The 25,180-nt window shown below is 38.6% G+C and overlaps 1 protein-coding gene and 1 long non-coding RNA gene across 3 annotated transcripts in view; one reads left to right on the top strand and one right to left on the bottom strand.

Annotated features, from left to right (window-relative positions):
- Nucleotides 1-5,383, top strand: part of NOD1 (nucleotide binding oligomerization domain containing 1) — a 57,648-nt gene extending 52,265 nt beyond the window's left edge. For both annotated transcript variants that reach the window (XM_074367287.1, XM_074367286.1), the window contains one exon: nt 4,517-5,383. In XM_074367287.1, coding sequence (XP_074223388.1) covers nt 4,517-4,589 — 73 coding nt within the window. In that variant the 3' untranslated portion in view covers nt 4,590-5,383. The remainder of the gene's footprint in view (nt 1-4,516) is intronic.
- Nucleotides 1-23,826, bottom strand: part of LOC105081931 (uncharacterized) — a 35,676-nt gene extending 11,850 nt beyond the window's left edge. Inside the window, exons 1-5 of the long non-coding RNA XR_012508132.1 lie at nt 22,334-23,826; nt 13,460-13,612; nt 10,440-10,594; nt 5,905-5,949; nt 4,491-4,770 (exon numbers count right to left, since the gene is read on the bottom strand). This is a non-coding gene — a long non-coding RNA (uncharacterized LOC105081931). The remainder of the gene's footprint in view (nt 1-4,490; nt 4,771-5,904; nt 5,950-10,439; nt 10,595-13,459; nt 13,613-22,333) is intronic.
- Nucleotides 23,827-25,180: the final 1,354 nt, after the last annotated feature.

Here is a 25,180-nt window from a genome sequence, read left to right on the forward strand (position 1 = left end):
TAAGCCAGTATATAGCTTAAAAAAATTATAAAAGTAACTACACTAAACAGTAAAGAGATAAGCATACAGATATATATCAGGAATAAAAAACAGATCTTTTAGAATGTGTTTGAACTTAAATTATTAGCAGTTTAAAGCAAGGAGGTAGAATTATGGGTCAACATACATACACTCCATGGTAACCACAAATCAAAAATGTACAACAGATACACAAAAACCAAAAAGAAAGGAACTCAAGCATACTTCAGAAGAAAAACATCAAACCACAATGGGATAAACAAAAAGAAGAAATGAACAAAGATGAACTACAAAAACAACTGACAAACTCGGAATAAAATGGCAGTAAGTACATACCTATCAATAATTACCTTAAATGTCAATGGACTAAATGTTCCCATCAAAAGACACAGAGTGGCTGACTGGATAAAAAAGCAAGACCCTCCAATATGCTGCTTACGGAAGACCCACTTCAGGACCAAACACAAATACAGAGTGAAAGTGAGGGGATGGAAAAAGATTTCATGCAAACAGAAATGACAAGGAAGCAAGGGGAGCAATACCCCTATGAGGCAAAACAGACTACAACAAAGGCTATAAAGAAAGACAAAGGGCCTTATATAATGTTAAAGGAATCAATACAAGAAGAGGCTGTTACACTCATTAATATATATGCACCTGATCCAGGAACAGCTAAATATATAAAACAAATACTAGAGACGTAAAGGGAGAAACTGACAATTATACAATAATAGCAGGGAACTTTTAACACCTCAGTTATATCAATGGACAGATCATCCAGACAAAATCAAAAAGGCAACAGAGTTCCTAAATGACACAATAGACCAGTTGGACTTAACTGATATCTACAGGACACTATCGCCAAAAAAAAGCAGAATACACATTCTTTTCAAGTGCTCATGGAATGTTCTCCTGGATAGATCACATACTAGGTCATAAAAAAAAAACTGCTTAAGCTTAAGAGGATATAAATTATATCAAGCATTTTTTTCTGACCAGTGGTATGAAATTAGAAATCAACTATGGGAAAAAAAAAATGGGAGAACAACAAATATGTGGAGAGTAAATAACATGCTACTAAAATAACCAATGAGTCAACAATGATGTGAAAGAGGAAATAAAAATAAGTCAAAAATGAAAACGCAACATTTCAAAATCTGCAGCAAAAGCAGTTCTAAGGGAGAAGTTCATAGTGATATAGAACTTCCTCAAGAAACAAGAAAAATCTCAACCTAACATACCTACCACCAAAAAAAATTAGAAAAAAAGAGCAAAGCCCAAAGTCAGCAGAAGGAAGAAAATAATAAAAATCTGAGAGGAAATAGAGATTTAAAAAAAAAAAACAGTAGAAAAAATCAGTGAACCAAGAGATGGTTTTTTGAACAAATAAAATCGATAAACCTTTAGCCAGGCTCACCAAGAGGAGAAGAGAGGATCCAAATAAAATATGAAAGAGGAGAAATAACAACTGATACTACAGTGATACAAAAAATAAGAATACTATGAACAGTTATATGCCAATAAATTGGTTAACAACCTAGAAGAAATGGACCAGTTTCTAGAAACATACATCCTGCCAGGACTGAGTCAAGAAGAAAAAGACAATTTGAACAGACTGACCCCTAGAAGTGAAACTGAATCTGTAAAACAAGAGATCCCCAGCAAACAAAAGTCTAGGACAAGATGGCTTCACAGGGAAATTATACCAAACATATAAAGAACCTATGCCTATTCTTCTCAAACTATTCCAAAAAAACTGAAGAGGAGGGAACACTCCCAAATTTATTCTACAAGGCCACCATTAATTACCCTGACACCAAAACCAGACAAAGATACTATAGAAAGATAATTACAGGCCTATCTTTTAATGAACATAGATGCAAAAGTCCTCAACAAAATATTAGCAAACTGAATCCAACAATACATAAAAAGGATCATACACCATGATTGAGTTGAATTCATTCCAGGGACACAAGGATGGTTCAACATATAAGAATCAATCAGTGTTACATACACATTAACAAAAGGAATGACAAAGGCTACACGATTATCTCAATAGATGCAGAAAAAGCATTTGACAAGATTCAACATCCATTCATGATAAAAACTCCCATCAAAGTGGGTATAGAGGGAATATATATCAACATAATAAAGGTCATTTACAGTAAACCCACAGCCAACATAATACTCAGGGGTGAAAAGCTGAAAGCCTTCCCCCTAAATTCAGGAACAAGAAAAGGATGGCCGCTTCTATTTAACATAATATAGGAAGTCCTAGCCACATCAGATAAGAAAAAAGAAAAGGTATCTAAATTGGAAGGGAAGAAGTTAAATTGTCACTATTTGCTGATGACATGATACTCTACGTAGAATCCTAAAGTCTCCACCCAAAAACTATTAACTAATAAGTAAATTCAGTAAGGTTGCAGGATACAAGATTTATATACAGAAATTGGTTGTTTCTATACACTAATAATGAAATATCATATAATCAATAATGAATCCATAATGAATATCATAAAGAGAAATTTTTTAAAATCCCTGTTTGAAATCACATAAAAAAAATACCTAGGAATAAACTTACCCAAGCAGGTGAAAGACATATACTCTGAAAACTATAAAACACTGATGAAGGAAACTGAAGATGATTCAAAGAAATAAAAAGATATATACCATGCTCTTGGACTGGAAGCATCAGTATTATTAAAAATGGCTGTACTACCTAAAGCAATCTACAGATTTAATGCCATCCCTATAAAAATACCCATGACATTTTTCACAGAACTAGAACAAATAATCCTAAAATTTGTTGGAACCACGAAAGACCCAAAGAAATTCTGAAAACAAACAAACGAATTTGGAAGTATAACCCTCCAAGACTTCACACTGTACTACAAAGCTAAAGTAATCAAAATAGCATGGCATTGGCACTTAGGCACATAGATCAATAGAAAAGAACACAGAACCCAGAAACAAACCCATGCACTTGGGGTCAATTAATCAACAAAAGAGGCAAGAATATACAGTGGAGAAAAGACAGTCTCTTCACTAAGTGGTGCTGGGGAAATTGGACAGTTATATGTAAAACAGTGAGATTAGAACATTCCCTCACACCATACACAAAAATAAACTCAAAATGGTTTAAAGACCTAAATGTGAAACTGGAAACCATAAAATTCCTAGAAGAAAACACAGGTGAAACACTCTTTGACCTAAATCACAGAGATATTTTTTCTTGGGTCAGTCTCCTAAGGCAAAAGAAATAAAAGCAAAAATAAACAAATGGGGTGTAATTAAAAGCTTTTGCACAGCAAAGGAAACCACTGACAAAACAAAGGCAGCTTACAGAATGGGAGAAAATATTTGCAAATGATGCAACCCATAAGGGGTTAATATCCAGAATATACAAACAGCTCATACAGCTCAACATCAAAAAACAAACAACCCATTGAAAAATGGGCAGAAGACCTGAATGGACATTTTTCCAAAAAAGACGTACAGATGGCCAACAGGCACATGAGAAGATGCTCAACATCGCTAATAGAGAAATGCAAATCAAAACCACAATGAGTATGACCTCCCACCTGTCAGAATGGCTATCATCAAAAAGTCTACAAATTACAAATGCTGGTGAGGATGTGGAAAAAGGGAGCCTTTGTACACTGCTGGTGGGAATGTAAATTGGTGCACCCACTTTAGAAAACAGTATGGAGTTTAAAAAACTAAAAATAGAGGATCCATCAATTTCACTCCTGGGTAACTATGTAGAGAAAACTAAATCACTAATTTGAAAATAAACTCTCACTCCAGTGTTCATAGTGGCACTATTTATAATAGCCAAGTCATGGAAGCAACTCAAGTACCCATCAAAAGATGACTGGCTTAGTGACACACAAACACACACAATAGAATATTACTCAGCCATAAAAAGAATTAAATACTGCCACTTGCAGCAACATGGATGGACCCAGAGCATATTATGTTAAGTGAAATAAATCAGACAGAGAAAGACAAACACTACATGGTATCAGTTATATGTGGAATCTAAAAATAACACAAATGATTATATATGCAAAACAAACAGACTCACAGATATAGAAAGTAAACTTGTGGTTGCCAAAACGGAGAGGAGCCGGGGGAGGGACAAATCAGGAGTATGGGATTAACAGATATGAATTACTATATATAAAATAGATAAGCAACAAGCATATACTATATAGCACAGGGAATTATACTCATTATCTTGTAATAACCTATAATTGAATATAAACTGCAAAAATACTGAATCACTATGCTGTATACCTGAAACTGACACAATACTGTAAATCAACTATACTTCAATTAAAGAAAAAGGAAAAAAAACCCCAAGTATTCGAACAGAGCATGTTCTGTAATTTCAGGGTTGTGTGAAGCACAAGAGTGTGTTAGGAACACATGTTGGGAAGGAGTGTACAGTAGCCCCTCACACTTACTTGTGTTCTTTGTTCTTCTCCAACAGCTTAAACGGGAACTTGATAAAGCCAGAGGAGGCCAAAGTATTTGAAGATGAGAAGCGGATTGTCTATTTCTGAGAGGCTGTTTTCCTGTTGGTGGGTTTTGGCCCTGGGGGCAACTCTGTGCAGCTGCATGTCTTGGATGAATGAAAGACATCCAAGGTCTGCTGAGGTGAGACTTCCAGGAGCCCTGCCTTCATGGTGCAAATCAACCTTCGTCCGAGTGCTGACTGGCAGCCCCTGAGTAGCTGTTACAATTCTGCAGGAAAAGCATGAGCTGTTTTAGTGACTGTAACTATACTATGAAGAGATGTTAATGCATAGCCATGACTATTTTCATCTGAAACTAGAGGAAAGAGACTTTGAGCTCATACAAACGCCTGCTCTAAGACCTGGGAAAGTGAGTCGGGCAATACTGTGTTCACTGAAGAGCTGAAGACATGGGGTACCACATTTCTTGGGGAAAAGGTGCTCAACAAACAAAAAGTTTTACCTATGTTTTCGTAATGCTGGGGCTCCACTGAGGGCTTTCGTGTGGCACTGCTGCCCTCCGGAAGACTGATGCTGCGGGTAGAGGTGCTCTGCTCCAGGAAGAAGGCTCAGTGCCGTCCTCCACCAGCAATGAGTCCCTGCTTGCTCCGGGGGCCCTGGCATCCAGAGAGAGGCTTCTCTCTCTTGCCCTCCTGAGGAAGGGGACTCTCTTCCTGCCGCTGAGCAGTTGTAAGGGGGATTGAGTCGGAGGAAAGACTCGGGAGTCACTGAGAACCTGGCTGGCAGAACACGTTAGACGCCTGCCAAATGGTGGGGTGATATTACTAGATAACTTGTTCTTTTGCCAATTCATTTGTTAGTAAAATACTGAAAACACTGTTTCTAATTGCCTGAGTCTGATTTTTTTTTTTTAAGGGGACTGAGCCTGGCAAGCACGCTGTGACCCCCGAATGCCATGCCTGGCTCCTTTCAGAGGCACTCACAGCTTTGGGTGGGGCCTTGGGGTGATGTGCTGTGAGGAGGGCCTGACAAAGGAAGGCCAGAGGCATCAGCAGTGTGACCCTCCTTAGGCCTCTCCACCTACCAAGGGACCAAAAAGAGCAGAGGAATCATCTGAGGACTCCCCATCTGACCTCCCGATCCACACAGGTGGCTTCACAGAGGAAATGACTTGAGTTCGGGGTGGCTGGGGCCAGGGTACACTGGCGTGGCCAAACTTCATGTCCCTCACCACTGCCATCTTGAGTCCTGGCAGGCCAGCTTTAATGTCCACTACCCTCCTTGGCTATTCCCTGCTTAGTGGAAGACCGAGGTGGGCCTGTCACCCACTGTGGCAGGAGGCATTGAGCTGACAGGAGCCAAGCATGAGAGGGGCGGGGATGAGGGGCCCCTCCATACATACCTTCGAGTCCTCAGAAGTCCAGCCTGGCACTGTGTACAGCAGCCCCTGTTAGGAAAGGTGCAATTCAGGAAGTTAGCTCTGAAAGCTATAGGGAAAATCCAGTACAGTCACTCAGCCACAGGGTGGCCATTCCCTTGAGGCACTGCTCTGCCACCCACCCCTCTCTACCCCAGATTTGGGTAGTTACCCCTTGAGGAAGCAACTCTACCAGAGAATCTGGGCAGCAGATATGCCCAGAAAGCACAAAGGCAAACTGAAGACCAAGGGTGCTTAGAACAGGCTTCAGACCTGCTGAGTGAGAGAACCACACTTCTCAGCTGACAAATTTGTATTTTATTAAACTGCTAAAACTAAACTTTTGAGAGTTATAATGTACTCAGAAGCTACCAAATATTACTGCTTTTAGAGACTATCAAAATTAAAACTGCTGCTCCTAAGGGAAATTGAAATCTGTGTGGCATTGGCTTAAATTCTAACTTGGAAATACTTTGGTATCCACGATGGTGACCGGCAGATTTTCTATGTCTCTTATAAAAGTGAAATCAGACTCCTAACTTGCTGGAAAGGTTCTCCATTAACCACAGGTGAGCTTCTGTGCAGAGACGTGGAGACTTTTCCTAATCAAGAAAAAGACAATTGAAAATTGAAAAAAAAGAAAAAGAAAAAGAAAAGAAAAGAATGCCCCCAACTTGGGATATGATTTTCTTTCCACAGGACATGTTGGTTGATTTAGGGAAAGAAATTACAACTCTTGTCTTTCAGACCTGCATTTATCGCATGTCCATGCTGATTTGGAACTTATAAAATAAGCCATGTCATGTCACCGTGGGGCTTTGGGCCAACATCCTAAGACGTTAGAATCTCAATTTCCTCCTTGAAAAATGGGGATCCCAGAGTCCCAACCCACAGGGTTGTTGTGAGGATTAAATGAACCGATGCTTGGAAAGCCGTCAGCACAGTGCCGGGCGCAGGGTTGCTGCTCAATATGTGACAGTATATTATAAAGCCGACATTTCTCATTTCCACTCACAGTGGAACCCCTAGGTATCCTCTTCTCACTCTTAAGCTTAGAGAACTTTCCAACAAGGTCAAATATGGGACTAGAAGTTCTCAAAGTCAAGTTTAAAAACATTCAACATTAAGCTTCCTGCATATCCTAGCTTCGCCAGTGAAAAGCACAGCCGTTAGGTGTCATTCTTACTAAAGAGCCCTGCCATTTAAGTGTTATTCACTGAACAGAGGGAGGTGCAGCCCCGTCTTCACTGCCCAGTATAGAGTGGGAGCTGGCATCACCACACACAGCCAGGCCCTCCAGCCTTTGCCAGGTGTCCCTTTGAGCTTCCCAGTTGGAAAGGAGCACATGGCTCGTCTGTGTTTTGGTCCACTTCCAGGTGTGACACATGTCTATTTCCAGTAACCCAATTGCTCACTTACAGAAAAAAAATCCTTGCTCTGGAGCTGAAAAGGCCAAACCATGACCATTCTCCCAGGTCCACAGAGAGGAATTTTAATGAAAGTGGAAATAGCTGGTGAGGAGGCCAAAGCTCATATTCACATACATGGGTTTGTAGCAGAGCTGCAGGGTCCAGGGGCCATCCCAGCGAGATTCTGGCAACCTTGAAACTAACTGAATTAACTACACCCAAGACCAGCTTTAAACTTTTAGAAGCACTAAGCACTGAAAAGGTTACAGGCCCCCAATGATCTGTAATAAAAAAGGTTTTAAACAACAGTAAATTATAAAAAGTGCAAGAATGTTAAACAGGTTTCTGATTTTTCCCACAACTACTAGGTTGCATTTTGGGGCAAAGTAATACATATCAAAATATCTTGAAATTTTTTCCCTGACTTTTTTCCCTTGTCAGTATTATATTTTTGTTATAACAAAGCAGTATCACAATATTTAAAAAATTTTTAGATAATGCTTATAATAATGCTAACACAGCTACTTCAATTTTTTCATGCCATCTTCCCCTGTATTGCCTACTTTGAGACTTCTTTATGTGGTGAAATACACATAATATACCATCTGAATCAGTGTTCAGTGGTATAAACACTTCCGTATGTTGTGTAACTATCACCAATGCCCATCTCCAGAATTATTATTCTCGCAAAACCAAAATTCTATACCCATTAAACAGCAATTCCCCGTTTCCCACCGCCTCACCCCCAGCCCCTGGCAACCACCCTTCTACTTTGTCTCTATGACTTTGACTAGTCTAGGTCCCTCATACAAGTGGAGCCATACAATATTTGCCTTTCGGGGACTGGCTTATTGCACTTAGCATGATGTCCTCAAGTTTCATCTGATTTCCTTCTTTTTTAAGGCTAAATATTTTGAGACTTTTTACAGAGTTATAATCATGCTGTATATTTGCAATTTCTTTCAATCAAACATTTTCTCATTGTTACATAATCTTTATAATTACCATTTGTATTCTACTGGTTTGATAATTTGCTTAATTATGTGCCAAGTGTTAAGACATTCAGGTTTCCAGATTGGTTGTGGTGGTCATGGTGATTATTACAGACATTTGTATGGAAGTAAATATTTCTTCAGGATTATTTCTTTGGAGTGGGATTAGCAAGTCAAAGATTCTTGCTATGAAATTTTATTTCTTTTTCAGTCTGTTAACCTGTCCAGTTTAGGAGTCTAATAAATGGTTTGGAAGCAGGTGGAAGTTAGAGAACAATGTAATGTCTCCTTTGAATGGGAATGAGATTCCCTGCCCCAGACTCTCACTCTAGACAGTGTTCGGGCACTGCCCACACACACAGATGTGTTACGGCCACAGATGGGCACTGGTAATAACAGCTGTGGGGTTAAATGAGTAACCTATACAGTGGCATCTATTTGCAAGTGGCACTGTGCAAGATAATCACTTATAACTGGGTAGGTGTATCTTCAAAATCAGTTTTCCTTGACCTTAAACATCTGTATATGTGCATAATTTGCTTTGCCTAAACAAGCCCAGTCTCACTGAACCCACTGGCACTGGGTCAAATGGAAACTAGTTCCTTCCAACCACTCTATGAAGTAGGGATTATTTCCTGGGTGAGGAAATGGAAAAGTAGTGAGTATGAATATGTATCTTGTCTTACTAATGAGGATGTGAACAAAAGTGGGGGGAAAAAACCCCAAAACCCTTCAGGAAAGGGATTTTGGCAAAGGCAGAAGGCTGCACCTGGTAATATTTAAGATTTTGAGCTCACTTAGTTCAACCCTCTCACTCTGCCAGTGTGGACACTGGAGTCAGAGATCAAAAGCAACCTGCCCAAGATCACACACGTCGTCATCGGTAGAGCAAGAACTAGAACGCAGGCCTCCGGCTGGTTTCATTTTCCCTCTGTTCTGATAGCTGATGACCTTCAGCTTATTCTCCAACTGACCTTTTTTCTGCGAAGTCTATGAAACCTGGTCCCAATCAACTAGGGCAAGTTAAACAAAGTGAACTCTCCCCACAAGGACATAGGTGGGGTCTCTTTAATGTCCCTGGGATTCTTTGGAAAGCCTAGTCTTTTCTCTTATACCCATGGTGCTAAGTTACAGGACTCTGGAGTCACAATTACAAGCCTTACTGAGAGCCAGGAACACCCTGGAGAATGTCAGGTGACACAGGAGTCAGACTCTTCAGAGCCCAAAGTATCTTCATTGGCCACACATTCTCCACCCATCAACCACGGGACAGGACCAAAGGAAGGTGCATTCCAGAAAGCTGGAGAAGGTCGTATTTGGATCATTTTTATCACAAGAGGGCAGCACATATCCAGCAATTAGTCCATTATGTAAGTGACCTGAAGGATTCAACTATGCAGAGGGCCTGATGACTGACCCAACGTTCTACTTACATAAAAAACCAAAGTGCATGGTGTTAAAAGCAATTTCATTGTGAGCCCATTTATCCATGACTTCAAAGACATTGGTAAGTTAGGGAGAGTTGGCCCCAAGGCATATAAAGAGCACTGTTACAGCAAGTTCTCTGGGTTCTAAGAATCTGGGTTCAAATACCAGTGCTACCGGTAGCTGTGTGACCTTGGACAGGTGACTTAGCTTTTCTGTGCCTGAGCTTCCCATCCCATCCCCGCCTCTTTGCAGGGTGGTTTGGTTATGAGGAGTCAATTAATTAATATATATAAAGCACTTAAAATAGTGCCTGACATGTAGTAAGGACTCCAGAAGTAGCAACTGTGCTATCAGACTTTTTCCCTCTAGCACTACCTTAATGAGTACGAGGGATAAGGCAACAGAAAAGAGGGGACCTTGCCAGGCCATCCTTCCCCTCCTTAAGAGCCCCTCTGAGACAACACTGCCATTTTCAAGCTGAGAGCAGTCTAGACAGTTAAGCAGCTCAGAGACCAGAAGCCATTTCCAAGGTTGAGTACCTGTGGGTTAAGAACTAACCTTTTCCTGTATCTGACATTGTCTTCATTTTTATTTTGTTAAGGAATTGCATGTCCAGGTTATACTCAGAAGCAGGAAAGCTAAAAGCCTATCTGCATTTTGATTTGATTTCAGAGATGTTAGAGTGCATTACCTGGCTTTGCACACTAAAGCCATACAGCTGAACGTCAGTTCTTTCTTGGATGTCAGCTTGCGGTTCTCTGTTTCTAGCATTCTTTTCACTCACTCATTAACGTTGCTATTGATCCCCCGGCCTCCAGCAGAGGTGAATAATGGGAGTCTTGAGAGCTAGCAGGAGAGGTGTATGGAGGGAGGTGGATAAGAACAGAACAGAACAAAACAAATCAGGAGGGTAGAAGGCGGGTGGTTTAACTCCTAGAATCCTGACTCCCACCCCGATTCATACCTTCCTATTTGCTGTGTCCAATAGCCAGCCCCGTATGTCTGGGCACTGAAGCTATATGGAGCCAGCAGCTCATCACCTACTGAGCAGCTGAGGGGGTGACCCAGCTGCCCACTGCTGCTTTTAGATCTCCCAATGGACAATCACTAGATAACATGTAAGATCTTTTCCTTCTGCTGAGACAACACATTTCCAATTCGTTTCCCCAGAAGGACCCATTGGTGGTCAAAAAAATCCTTCCATTTGAATCATCTAGTCCAGTGTTTCTCAATCTTTTTTTCATTATCGCCCCAGTAAGTAGACTGACATTTTCCCTTAATTCCCCCTCCCCATGAAAATTTAATACCACAAATGCACTGCATTTCTGTTTAGGTACTCTGGCCATGTAGGCCACTGAATAACTAAGGTTTTTTTCTGTCCCCTAAGGACCAATTTTTACCCCCACTTAGGGGTGATATCCCTCCTGCAGAGAGTCAAAGCCTAGATAATTCTTGCCATCTTTGCCAACTCCCAAGAGCCCCTCTGTCACCCTAAAGGCTGTTTGCCTTTCTACACTTTATTCAACTTCTAATTTAAAAAATCTTAATAGTTACAAATTTAACATTCTCATTCCTTCTTTCTACTATCTGTCCTGAAAACAATTTTACTCTATGTGCAAAAACTTTGCTTATGTCACTTTAAAAAATGGTATTTGTAAAAGGCAAACAGTCTATACTAACAGAGACAGTTACAGTCTGAAGCATTCTGGCATCAGCAGCTTCAGAGATGAACTTCTATGGCATGTCTCCAGCTACTGCTCCCAAGCTTTGGGGAGGTCTCAAGGCCGACCAAGTTTGCCTTTGCTGTTGTCTCACTGCCCTTTTCCACTTCTAGCTTCCCTCTCCCACACACCCACTCCAAGAAACCTAGGAATATCCAGAATCCCCCCTTTGAAACAGAACCCAGGCCTCTGCCCACCCCAGGCTGTCTACCTCCCACATCCGCCCTCCTCACGCACCACTGCTAAACTCAGCTAAATATTAGGACATAACATCGATTCAAGTAATTCAGAGTAAGATGGAACTAACAGGATTACCCGTGTCAGATGGTTTACGTATCAGAAGAGAAGCTGACTGATCAAAATACTCTCCAGTTAAACACAAAATCCAGAGAGACTTCAGATCAAGTTAACCTTCATGTTCCCTCAGCTGTCTCCCCCACAATCCCAGAACACAGGTGTCTGTTCTGACAGGACTTGCTCCCTGCAATGTCTCAGCAGAGCTGAGGAAGTCCACCCATCCACCCATCTCACAAATAAATATAGAACATGTACTTCATGCCAGGCACTATGGGGCTGCTAGGCATACAATGCTTAGTGTCATGTCTGGGATTTGACTTTACCCTACTCATAAGTTATTTAATAAGTTAAACATTGTTTCCTGGATGCCAGCATCAGACATGAGACTCCTGGGTCAGAGACACAGTGCTTTGTTCTTCACAGAACAACAGATAGCCAATGGTGAATAAAAAAGTTTCAATAAGGGGGCAGGATATAGTTCCAAGTGGTAGAGCAAATGCTTAGCATGCACGAGGTCCTGGGTTCAATTCCCAGTACCTCCTCTAAAAACAAAACAAAACAAGTAAATAAATAAACCTATTTACCTCCCTCCCCCCACCTAAAAAATTAAAATTAATAAAACCACATGTAAATATCTTTTAAAAAGTTTCAATAAGGAGTTCAGTAAGTCAACACTATTGAATATTTTTGTAAGTCAAAGTAAGGTAAGTCCTGAAAAATGCCTGTGGATTTAGTGACATAAAGGTTATGGGTCACCTTAGTAACAGCTATTCTGTTATGCTGACAGGGAAGCCAGGCCCGAGTAGGTTGAGAAGTAACTGGAAGATGAGGATATCTTTCAAGAAATATCACATGAAGGAGAAGACAGGACAGTAGCTCAAAAGGGATATGGAATCTAGGGAGGGTTACCTCATCTGACTTAAGATGAGAAGGAGCAAAATGTTGGTGGGAAAGACGTAATTGGGAGGGAGAGGTGGGTACAAGAGAGGAGTAATTGAGAATGCAGGACTTCTGAGATGGTGAGGTCGTTGGGATCTCCAGCATAGGTGAGAGACTGAACTTCATATGGGAAGAGGGCTTCACCGTTTCAAGAGTAAGAGAGAAGACAGGTGCAGGCTAGATGGGCTTGTGAGGTCAGGGGTAGGGTGCTGATGCCGCTATCAGCATCCAGAGTCAATGCAAAATTCTATTGTTAAATAATTATCTCTTCAGGGGGAAATGGGAAAGCAAAAACAAAGTAGAATATATTTATTCTAAATGTGGAAGCATTTTTCAGGAGGATCTTTGCCCATTTTCAACTCCTTTTGTGTTCAAAAAGGAAAGAAATAAAGGAAGGAAGGAAGGAAGGAAGGGAGGAAGGGAGGAAGGGAGGAAGGGAAGAAGGGAGAAAGAAAGGAATTAAGAAAGAAAGGAATTAAGAAAGAAAGGAATTAAGAAAGAAGCATTTGCAGTCTCTCCCCAACAGCTCCCTCTCCTCAGGAGAAAGGCTCCAGGGCCCATCACTGCTGAACAGGAGAGAAGTCAGGGACAACAAGAGATTTTTAGAATTATGGCAAATTCCTAGGAGGCTCACAATACACCAGACCCTCTTCTAACTGTTTATAGATACTCACTGTTTCTTCACTCCTCACGATAACCCTATGAGGCTGAGGAAACTGAGCTGCAGAGGGTTTAAAGGAACTCACCCACTCACCTCTAGGTGGGATGGCAGATATTCCAACACAGACAGCCTGGCCCCAGAGTCAGCATGGTTCAGCACTCATGCTGCACTGCTGCTATTCCTAAGTACATAATGAGGAGATAACCTGTAGCTGAGGAGAGACAAGAGGCCCTGCTTGGGAGAGATCTGAGAGACAATTTGGGGGAGATAGGAGACGGGGAGGAAAAAGGAATGAAAAGAGAAACAGGAGATTGTGAGAAATGGGAAAAGTATTTCCATCCTCCCTCCAAATTTTATTATGAAAAATGTTAAACCTACAGAAAACTTGAAATAATATAATGAACATTCATATCCTACATATATTAACAACTATTAAAATTTTACCATATTTATCTTTCTCTGTATATTTTTAGTGTATTTTTTCTTTTCACTATAGCATTTGAAAGTAAGTCATATACATCATAAACCTTTTACCTCAATATTTTAGCATGCCTCTAAGAAAATAGGCAATCTACAAATCTAAATTTATGTGTAAGATTTCATTCTCATATAGGTCTGAAAAGTAATTAAAAATAAAATTGTCAATTATACCTCAATGAAGCTGAAATTAAAAAAAAAAAAAAAAAAAAAGAAAACCAGCATGACTTCTTGTAACCTGGGCTAGGCTCTGAACTAAGGGCTTTTTAAGATACTTTATCTCATTTAATTCTCACAACAGTCCTAAGAGGCAAGTTGTGGTAATTATCCCCATTTTATAGGTAAAGAAACTGAGGCACCAAGTAACTAAACTGCCCGGGGTCACACAACAAGCAGAAACGACAGGATGTGAACCTGGGCTCCAGCACTCTGGCTTTTACCCACCGCACTGCTTCTCATGTCAGTAACATCATGTGGGGAAAGCACTGCAGAGTGCTTGGCCCTGAGCAATGGGAGAGAGCATCTTGCCCTCGCAGGGGATTGGTGTGGCTGAATAAAGGAAAAGTTAAAGGAAAGTGAGGAAATGCTGAACTTATAACTTAATCATTTATTTAAAAGTTACTCTAAATAAGGGTGAATCTAAGTTTAGCCCTTTAAAGATTGCTTTAAAGCAAAGATTTGGTTACAAATGCACAGGACCTTGAGAAAGGGGATCCATTAAATCTCAGGTAAATTTGGACCATAAGCTACAACATCATTGCTATAGTGCCAATTCAATTAATCTAAATTTATCATGTATTGGTAAATATTTCATTTTTATATACAGAACTGAAATGCAATTTTAAAACAAGACCAATGTACTATTTATTAAAACACTGATGTTAGAACTTGATTCAGGGGATATGAAAATAGCCTCCAAAGCTGGACTCTATAATCAAATATGTGACTGAGATGTTGTATATATGTGAATGATTTGCCTAATTGTGCACTAGTACTGTAGTATGTATGGTAGATTGCTGCAGTAAATGCTTCCCAATAGATTACATTTCCCTCTACCTATGTGACTTGTGTTGGATAATGATATACTGGCAAACACACAAAAGCAGAAGCCTGAAAAGTACTTGCAGATTGCGGCTTGCCCTCTTGCTGCTGAGAACACTTCCACTATGATGTGAATAATTCAAGGCAAACCTGCTGGAGACACGTGGCCCAGCCAGCAGCCAGCAGCCAGCAGCCAGCAGCCAGCAGCCAGCAGCCAGCTCTCATCTCCAGACATGTGAGTAAGGCAATGCTAGACCAATCAGCCCCCTGTTGACCCACCTGCTGGTTTTAGCTACATGAACAAGTAAAGGCAAAAGTCTAAGTTTCTGATTCACAGAATCATGAGGTAAGACTATGGTTTTAAGCCACTGAAATTTTGAGGTGGTTTGTTACCCAGCAAAGGATAACTGAAACAGTACATAAAAATTAAGGAAGGCTAACTTCTCTAATAAATAGATCCCGAAATACGTAATGGCTTAAATACGAGAAGTTTATTGCCTGCTCATATAAACAGTTCAAGAAGGCTTGAGATTGGTGGCAGGGGCCTCTATTGCATATTCACTCAGGGACACAGGCTGTCAGTTTTTGCCATGGTCAACTTGTGGTTTCCAAGGTCACTTCAGGCATCATAAACTGGGTATCAGAAGCAGAGCACAGAGGACAGCAAATGGAAAGTTTTACTGGGCCTGGTCAAGAAACAGGGCATATCTCTTCTGTCCACATTTCACAGGTGGAACCCAGCCACATGACCAAGCCTAACTGCAACAAAGGAGTCTAGTCAGGTGCCTAGGAAGACGAGGAAATGTTTCCATGAACAAGTCACAGTTTGATGCTACAAAACTGCATTGTTTTTAGGAAAGAAAAGTCACGCTGTTAGGTCCAGCATGATAGAGTGGGAACACGGGCTGAGGATTAAAAAGATCCAGCAGGATTTTGGTTCCACATTTATTAACTGTATAACCCGAACAAATGACCTCATCCATGTAAATCTGCAATTCTTGCTCCACAAGACAGGGAAATTACCATCTTCAGTGGGTTGTTGTGAGGTTTAAATGTCACGTTCTTGGTAGAGTGTCTGGTACGTGATAGGCATTCAATAAATGGGAGCTGATGTCATTAGTGTTGTAACTAAATTGAGTGGTGTGAGAAATCAAGGAGTATGGAGAGAAAAAAAGAGGAACAATAGCTATCCAGATAGCAGTAGTATTAATCATGACTTAAACCAGTCTTACCACAAAAGGAGGGGATTTATTAGAGGGATAGAGACAGGGTGTGGCTCTCAATATGAAACACAGACCTGAAACCTCTTCTAGGACTTTGGAGATTAAACTCATTTCCTTTTTCATGTTATGTATCTTTGCTTCATTCTCTCCAATTACAGACACACTTTTTGCATGTTTCAACAGCCCCCAGAAGTGCTAAGTTTTAAGTGTGTGATGTTACTGTGGTTATAAAGAGTCTCTTTTACACATACATATTGATGTATTTATAGATAAAATAATATCAAGATTCTGCTTTAAAATAATGCATTTAAAATACATTTACGGAAGGGAAGTGGAGAGCACACATTCCAGGATTAGCCTTGAGCTGATAACTGCTGAAGTTAGGGTACAGGTACACGGGAGTTCACTATACTGTTCTCATTACTTTTGTATACACTTGAAAATTTCTACTAAACAAACAAAGGAAGAAAACAAACGCTCAAGACTGGTCTCCTCTTGGCTTAGAGATTCAAGAAGAAAGGGATGGACTTAACTGGACCATCCTCACATCACATTTTTTTTAGCTATGATTTTCTGCTTTGGTGGAAACTTTATGTAACTAAAAGGGAAACACTGCTGTGTTCTGCATTATCATCCATCTGGCTATGGTCTTTCTGGATATTGAGGGAAACAGCTAAAATGATAAACAGAAATCAAGACTTGGTAGGGCTGGATGAACTCAACAACAACCTTTTCTTGACCTACTGATTGCTAGAATACTTCCCCATTCTCCTCACATCCTATCACCTTAAGAAAGGCAGAGCTATTTTGGCAGTATTTTCCTCAAGCACCATCATATTTCATAGTCTCAGGAGAGAAGAGGTCAGAGAAACAAAGCACAAGGACTGCAAAAATTATGTATCTACTCTATAGTGATGGAGACAATAAGCTTTCAGAATAGTCACACTGTGTTTTGAGGGTATCTAATCAGAATATCCAGTACATAAAAGACCCTTTGGTCAACAGCACAAAATAAAAGGAGAAAGGGGCTGAGAACTAGTTACTATTTCTTTCTCTTAAGATGTATTTTCTGGAGAAAAAAAATCAATTTCTCCTTATGACACCCAAGGTGTACACAGGTTTATGCAATCATATTCTAAAAACTGGTTGGTCTCATCTGTTATACTGATCACATAAAAAGTAAGGACCAAGGGGAAAGATACTGATAACCTTAGAAAAAAAAGTCTAGGGATACAGGGAGCAAGAGTTTGTTGGTCACAATCCAGTACTCTCTTCAAAAAGAAAGAGTGTATTTGGACAATAAAAAAAGTTGTAATTTTACAGTTAAAAATTTTTGCTAATCAGTCTCAAAATCAAATTCTGTTAATATTCAAACCAGATTTTAAATTTTCACAAATGTGGCAGACTGCTTTTCCAAAGATGGACACCACAATATATCCCATCCAACTTTTTTTTTTTTTTTTGACCATGTGACATTATCATTTCTTCCACTGGGTGGTGAGGTCTACGTTTTCTCCCCATGAACCTGGGAAGACCTCTGTGTCCTCCTCAACCAACAGGGTACAGTGGAAGTGACTCCATGTGGCTTTGAGACAAGGTCATATGAAACTCATGCATTTCTGCCTTGCTCTCTTGGGACAACTGATCCTGGAATTGAGTCACCACACTGTGGCAGTCAAGCAGCTACATGGACATGTCGTGTATAGGTGCTCCAGCAAATAGCCCAGCTGAGGGCCTAACCAACAGCCAACATCAACTACTAGATGTGACTGACTGAGGCTTCAGGTGACTCCAGTCCCAACCAGCTGAGTCACTGCCAGCTCCAGCTGATACTGCATGGAGCAGAGATGAGCTGTCTCTGCCAATCCCAGTCCAAATTGCAGATTTGTGAATAAAATAAAAGGACTGTCATTACCTTAAGCCTCTAAGGGATGCTCTATTATGCAGCAAAAATAACTAGAAGACTAAATATGACTATTTAATTAGCAGAGCTTTAAACTTTTTGTACATGGTGAAATGGTAGGTAAAATATTGAATGAATATGAATAAAATAGTGTATTTTGATGCAATCTATGAATTAGATTTATATGCAGCAGCAAAAATAGATCTCAAAAACATACAGCAAAAATAATCAGAATGATAAACAATGAATATTTGTTTACATTTTAAGAACACACTCAAAGCAATCCTACGTATCGTTCAAAGATTCAAAAAATCTAGTTAACTATATAGAAGGTAGACAGACTAGAGGGACATATTAAATACTAAGGTGCACGTCTATGGGAGTGGGGATGGGGATAAAGGGAGAAAATAATTTAACAAAACAACCCCAAACAATAGAGTGTTATGTTATGTAATTACTAAACTTAATTCACATTTCCTTCTGGCACTCAGCTAAAACCTACTTCCTAGCCTCTTGTGCACTTGACTATGTCCTAACCAATGGAATGTAGGCAGAAGTGACATATGCTATCTCCAGGCCAGGCCAGACCCCTAGAAACGGAAAAATGGCCTTGGCAACTAATAGAAAAACTGTGTCTTTCCCATCTGAATATAAACAATGATCACAATACAGCAACACCGATCAGACAAAGCAGCTCTGTGAACGCAGTGGACTGAGACACACCCCAACCACTCAGTGGGCATGTCCCAAACAGCGGACAGAAACACTGCAACCACTAAAGCAATTATACACCTCCCTCTTCTGATACGTGTTTTTTTTTTTTTTTCCCAACCATTAATATAGCTCTGCTTTAAGCATACTGACTCCTAGGTAAAATTACCAAGGTACGTAATTACTGACTAGCCCCAAGCTCCTGACAGCACTCAGATCACTACCAGACTCTATTTATGTTAACTCTTCTTTGAATCACCCAGCACAAGTCCAAATTTATAAGCTTGTTCCAATTCTCTTACACAAATGCCCCTTGGTTCCTCACCTAGCTAAAGAAACCTTATGTTGACCTCAGGTGTGTTCATGGTGGTCTTTGGTTGGTGACCTTTGAGAAGAGTGGAGCTTCCTGAGATCTGGCTTAGGTCCTTCCCTGCCACAAACCACGCTTGACTTCGAAGTGGTGGGCAAATTTCAAACTCCTTGAATCTCCACAGTCTCAAAGCCACCCTTTCCAAGGCAACACAGGCTGAATGTGAACTCCAAATAATTTGTTGAGCCCTTCAGTGTTAGGTTTGAATTTAATTTCTAAGACTTTTGAATTCTGATCATCTTGGTAAAATCTGGCTGCTAAACTTTTAACTCAGCATTCCTACTATCTGCCCAGTCATCCACTGTCTTGACTATCACTCCTCTGGAACAGAAAAGCCTACAGAGAGGGACACAGACCAGATAAATTGCCAACAAGGCTGGTTCTGATGGCTGCTGAGTTCAGAATATCTCATCTCTTCATCTCTATATCCTTGGAACAAACTCTGCCTTGGGTCACAGTATTAGTTTGCTGCTGCTACAACAATTACCACAAACTGGGTGGCTTAAAACAAGAGCAACAGTTTCTCTCACAATGCTGAAGACTGGAAGTCTGAAATCAAGATGGCAGCAGGCCTGTGCTCACTCTGAAGCCTCTAGGGAATCCTTCCTAGATTCTGGGCTGCTGCAATCTTTGGTGTTCCTTTGCTTACAGTTGCAGCACACCAATCTCTGCCTCTGTCATTACATGGCCTATGTCCTTCCTTGTGTGTCTTCAAATCTCCCTCTCTTTTTTGAAGACACCAGTCATTGGATTTAGAATCCACCCTAATCCAGTATGACTTCATCTTAACTTTACCCTATTTCCAAATAATGTCACATTCACAAGTACCTAGGGTTTAGACTTCAACACAGCTTTCTGGAAGACAATTCAATCCACAACAGTCACTTTTTAAGATATTTTAAGACTTACTTCCTATAGTTGTGTCTTCCTAGAGCTGCTTCTTTTCTTTTCTTTAAATGAGTCCTCAGTTGACAATAGCTGTCCTTGGCCAGATTCTGGAGACATGCCATTGCACAAGCATATTATCAATGCAATGATCCTTGTGAGAACTTTTTAGTCTTAAGCTTACAGTCCTTTCAGGCCAAGTACCTTTTCCTTCATGATACCTGTGTTACACTGCTAAATAAGGCACACATCTTTCCAAGTTGCATAATTTCATGAAAGACAATTATGTATTGCAGTGGTCACTCTGAAGAAATCTGACAAGAGCAATGCTGTTCATCTGACAGGCACATTAGCACAAAGAGGAAATGGAATTCCAACTGTTCAATGGTCTGTTTCTACATTCCATTTGAAGTGGTATAATGCTGATACTGGTAGACTTATATATATTATTTATGTAAATGTAGAATAACCACTTTAAAAAGTATAGAGATATACTTATAAACATTATAAATAAATTTAAATGGAATAGTAACAAAATGTTCAAGTACCCCCAAGAAGATAGGAAAAATCAATGAAAAACAGAAGGAACAAAGAGAACACAAAATAGCAGACAAATCCCAACATATCAAAACTATATTACATGTAAACAGTTTATACATGTAAATAAAAAGAAATTGGCACAATAGAAAAAAAAGGCATTTTTCTGTCCACAAGAAAGGTGAAAACAAATTACCAGCATCATGAATGAAAGAGGGAATACCACTGCAGACCCAGCAGACATTAAAAAGATAATAAGGGAATAAAACAAACAACTCTATGCCCATAAACTCAACAACTCAGATGAAATCAACCAATTCCTCAAAAGCTACAAACTATCAAAATTCACCCCAAATGAAACAGACATCCTGAAGTGTCATAAATACTAAAAAAAATTAAATCTACAGTTTCTTAAATCTCTAAGCCAGGTGGTTTCATTGCTAAACTGTATCAAACATTAAAAGAGTAAATAACAGCAACTATATACCAGTTCTTCCAGGAAACAGAAGAAAGGGGACCACTTACAATTTTTACAGGGTTGCAAGGTGTAAGAGTCACCTGCAAAAATCAACCGGATTTCTATACACTAGCAACAAACATATCAAAACTGAAATTAAAAACACAAAACCACATGTAATTGCTCTTAAAAAAGAGAAATGCTATAGTTTAAATCTAACAAAACATGTACAGGATTAGTATGAAGAAAACCACAAGACTCTGATGAAAATATTTTTAAGAGACCTAAATAAATAAAGAAACCTACTGTGTTTATGGACTGAGAAATTACTCAACACATTAAAAATGTCAATCATCCCCAACTGATCTACAGGCTTAATGCAATTTTATTGAAATCTCAGAAAGATTTTTTGTAATAGAGAAGCTTTCTAAGTTTATATATGGAAATATAAAAACAAAACAAAAAATTTTGGAAAGAGAAAAGTTGGTGGAATCATACTACCCAACTTTCTAATAGCTACTTATTTAGCTACAGTAATCAAGACAATGTAGTATTGGTGGAGAGACAGGACAAAAGAGAAAAATGCCTGAAATAACCCAAAGCACAGATTTTGACAAAAGGGCAAAAGCAAGTCCAAAGAGAAAGTATGGTTTTTCAACAAATGGTGTTAGCATAACTGTACATTCCAAGGCTTTTATAAAAATGAACTTCAACCTACACTCACACTTGACAAAAAAATTAACCCAAGGTGGATCATAGATCAAATGTGAAAAGTGAAATCATGAATCTTTTAGAAGACAACATAGGAGAGAATTGCATGGGTTAGGCAAAGTTCTTAGCCATGACACCAAAATCATGATCCACAAAAGAAAAATACCATAAATTTGAGTTTATCAATACCAAATCCTTTTGCTAAGAGAAAGATCCTGTTAAGAGAGTGAAAATACAAGACATGGATTAGGAGAAGTATTTTCAATTCACAATTCTCACAAGACCCATTTCAGAATATATATAATGAACTCTCTAAATGCAAGAGTGGGTAGCTCACAGAGAAAAAAATGTGACAATGAATATATATATGTTAGTGTATAACTGAAAAATTGTGCTCTACACTGGAATTTGACACAACATTGTAAAATGATTATAAATCAATAAAAAAGTTTAAAAAAACAAATGCAAGAGTAATAAGACATAAAATTCAATATGAAACCTACTAGGTGGCATGAAAAAATCCACAATACCAACTGCTGGTGAGGATATAGAGCAACTGCATCTCTCTTGAGTTGCTGGTGGGAATATAAAATGGTACATAAACTGTGGAAAAGAGCTTGGCAGTTTCTTATTAAGTCAAACATAGACTTACCGTAAAACTCAGCAATCATATTCCTGGGTATTTATCCTAGAGAAATGAAAACACATGTCTACACAAAAACCTGTACATGAATGTTTATAGTAGTTTTATTTCTAATAGCTGAAAATTGGAAACAATCAAAATGTCCTACAAAAAGTGAATGGATAAAGTGTGGTACACCCATACAATGGAATACCACATCAGCAATAAAAAAGGAACAAACTACTGATACATGCAGTTAGTTGAAAGGATCTCAACACTATTATACTGAATAAAAAAAGCCAATTGTCAAGGTTATATATTGTATAATTTCATTTAGAGAAATACATTTCCATGTTGAAATGACAAAGTTATAGTGATACAGAACAGATCAGTGGTTGTCAGTGTTACAACTATGGAGAAGGTATGATTATGAAAAGGTTGCATGAGAGTTTCTTTGTGGTGATAGGGAAGTTCTGTATCCTGATTATTGTGGTAGTTATAGGAATCTATACATGTGAACAAATTTCATAGAACTATATGTTAAAAAGAAAGGAATGCCATGTAAAACTTGGTAAAATTTGAATAAGATGTGTAGTTTAAAGAACTGTACCACTGTCAACTTGTTTTTGATAATGAATTATGGTTATGTAAGATCTTACCACTGGAGCATCAGGGGAATTCTGGGTGAAGGTACACAGAAATTCTTGGTCCTATTTTTTTTGCAATTCCTTGTGAGTATAAAATTAATTTCAAATAAAGCTAAAAATTGGTAGGAGAGGTTTCTAAATGAAGTCCAGATTCTACAACTTACCTCAAACTCTTCCCCAGACCAATAAAACACAAAACATTTAAAATCTGTCTCACTTGTGGATCCACCTAAACCCTGTTATTTCCTTTCTCTTCTCTCCTTTTCTATCTTCAGAACTATCCGTAATAACTCAAAGTCCCTTAAAACAGAAACCTCTACATGAAGAGGTCCTTAATATTTACTAGTATGTCATCTTCTAATCCTGGTTACATTCAGATCTTTGTGTCATGGTTGAGGACTTTCCAAGTCCTGTCCTTGTCCATATATTCCAAACCTTCTTGACCTCATTCAAGCAGTTCTTCCCTTTGGTGGGTCCAGGAGATGTAAAAGCTTGACACTATAAATAAAAGTTAACTGGAAAGTTGCCCCATTCGAGCCCAAAAGAGGAAGAACTAGAAGCCTCTGGATGATCACAAAGGAGATCCAAGGGAAACTGTAGCATCCAAATTTCAGTGATCCTCTTAGCCCATGAAGGTGATTATCTCTGACGGAAGGACAGAAACATACCTTTCAAAATGACATGGGCTGTACTATAAATCCTACAGATTTATAAATCTATAAATAGGAAATCATATATTTCAGAATTAAACAATTATCAGGTGGTAGGTTAACTTTCGTCTGATCGGCCTATAGCTGGCTCCCTCTTCTTCTCCACCCTCCTTCTCCCTTCTATTTCTCTTACAAAAACGTTAGGAATTAATTAAAAATCAAAAATTAGTCATAAAGTATTGTTGCTACTCACATATTCATCCAGTCCAGATAAAATTCAAATTATTTTTTTTAAAGTCTCGAGCTTTACACATATTGCCTCTTCAACTTTTTTTTTCCCCTAAAACTAACACAGGAGAAAAAGTTAGTTGCCAGTTTGAATAATGGCCTTGGATACTAGGTTATAAGATCCACAAAGGCAGGAAAGTTAAAACTTCCTAATGTATAATATTTATAATGCACATTTTTGGTTTGGTTCATCGTATATCAGAAAGAGAAAAGAGTTCATATAATATTCCTGATCATGTCCCTTTGGACAAATTGGAATGATTTAATCTTAGTTTAAAAATAGCTTTTAGTCTCCTCACTGATTTACGATCATGTAAAAATAATGTTAGTGCAAAGTGCTAGTTTGTATAAGACTTGGATTGAATGTTTTATGATTTGAACTTTCTAAATCTCTTGCATTATAGGTCAAGTTGATTTAGTCATATGTAATTCTTATTATGCTACAAACCATAAGGACTTAATGTATAAACTTCAATTGTAGTTTTCCCATCTTAACTTTGTTAAGAACTTAACATTAATATTAAACTGAATTAAGTTAATAAATGAATCAAATTAATAAACAATCTTTGGATACTTGACAATTTCTAAGAAAAAGATACAAAACATTGGTCACTTAACATGGTTTTAATTTATCCTTGTTTCCTATTGTAAAAATTATAGAATGACTAAAGAGTAACTAAATGGAAATGTCTTAAAAATATTAATTTATTTTTGCCATCTTCAAATCTATAAAAAGATACAAAACGTATAGCCACGGAGAAAGAAACGTAAAGTTTTTAGTTTTATGTATTCTCATTCAGTGTTTGGAGGAAACAAAATGGGTTATTTTGGTTAAGGTAGTTGCTAATAAAATAGTTGAGACTGTATTATAGTATAGTTACAAAATAATACATCTCATACATATCAGATAATGGGAATGGCTTATCTATTTATCAAGGGAACTGTTAATTTTACTAACATGGTAAACTCAATATATGTTGATTTATTTAATATGCTCATAAAGGTAATCCTACTTTAAAGCAAAATTAAAACTTTAAATTACTTTACATGTTTACATATGTCTAAACAAATATTTAGGAGGGCTTTAGAAAGTTGCATGAAAGAAAGGCATACAGTTCCTTAATAGCAAATCATCATCTGGGTGACATAAGAGTGTTACATTAAAATTAGGGTTTTCTTTCTGTAAAATGATTGACTTATTCTGTGTCCAGATAGCAGAGTTTCTTCTTAAAACTAAAAATATTGTGAAATCTATATATTTTTGGCATACTCTTGAATTATTTTAACACACA

The sequence above is a fragment of the Camelus bactrianus genome, chromosome 7 (assembly GCF_048773025.1).
Source record: "Camelus bactrianus isolate YW-2024 breed Bactrian camel chromosome 7, ASM4877302v1, whole genome shotgun sequence".
NCBI classification, from domain to species: Eukaryota; Metazoa; Chordata; class Mammalia; order Artiodactyla; family Camelidae; genus Camelus; species Camelus bactrianus.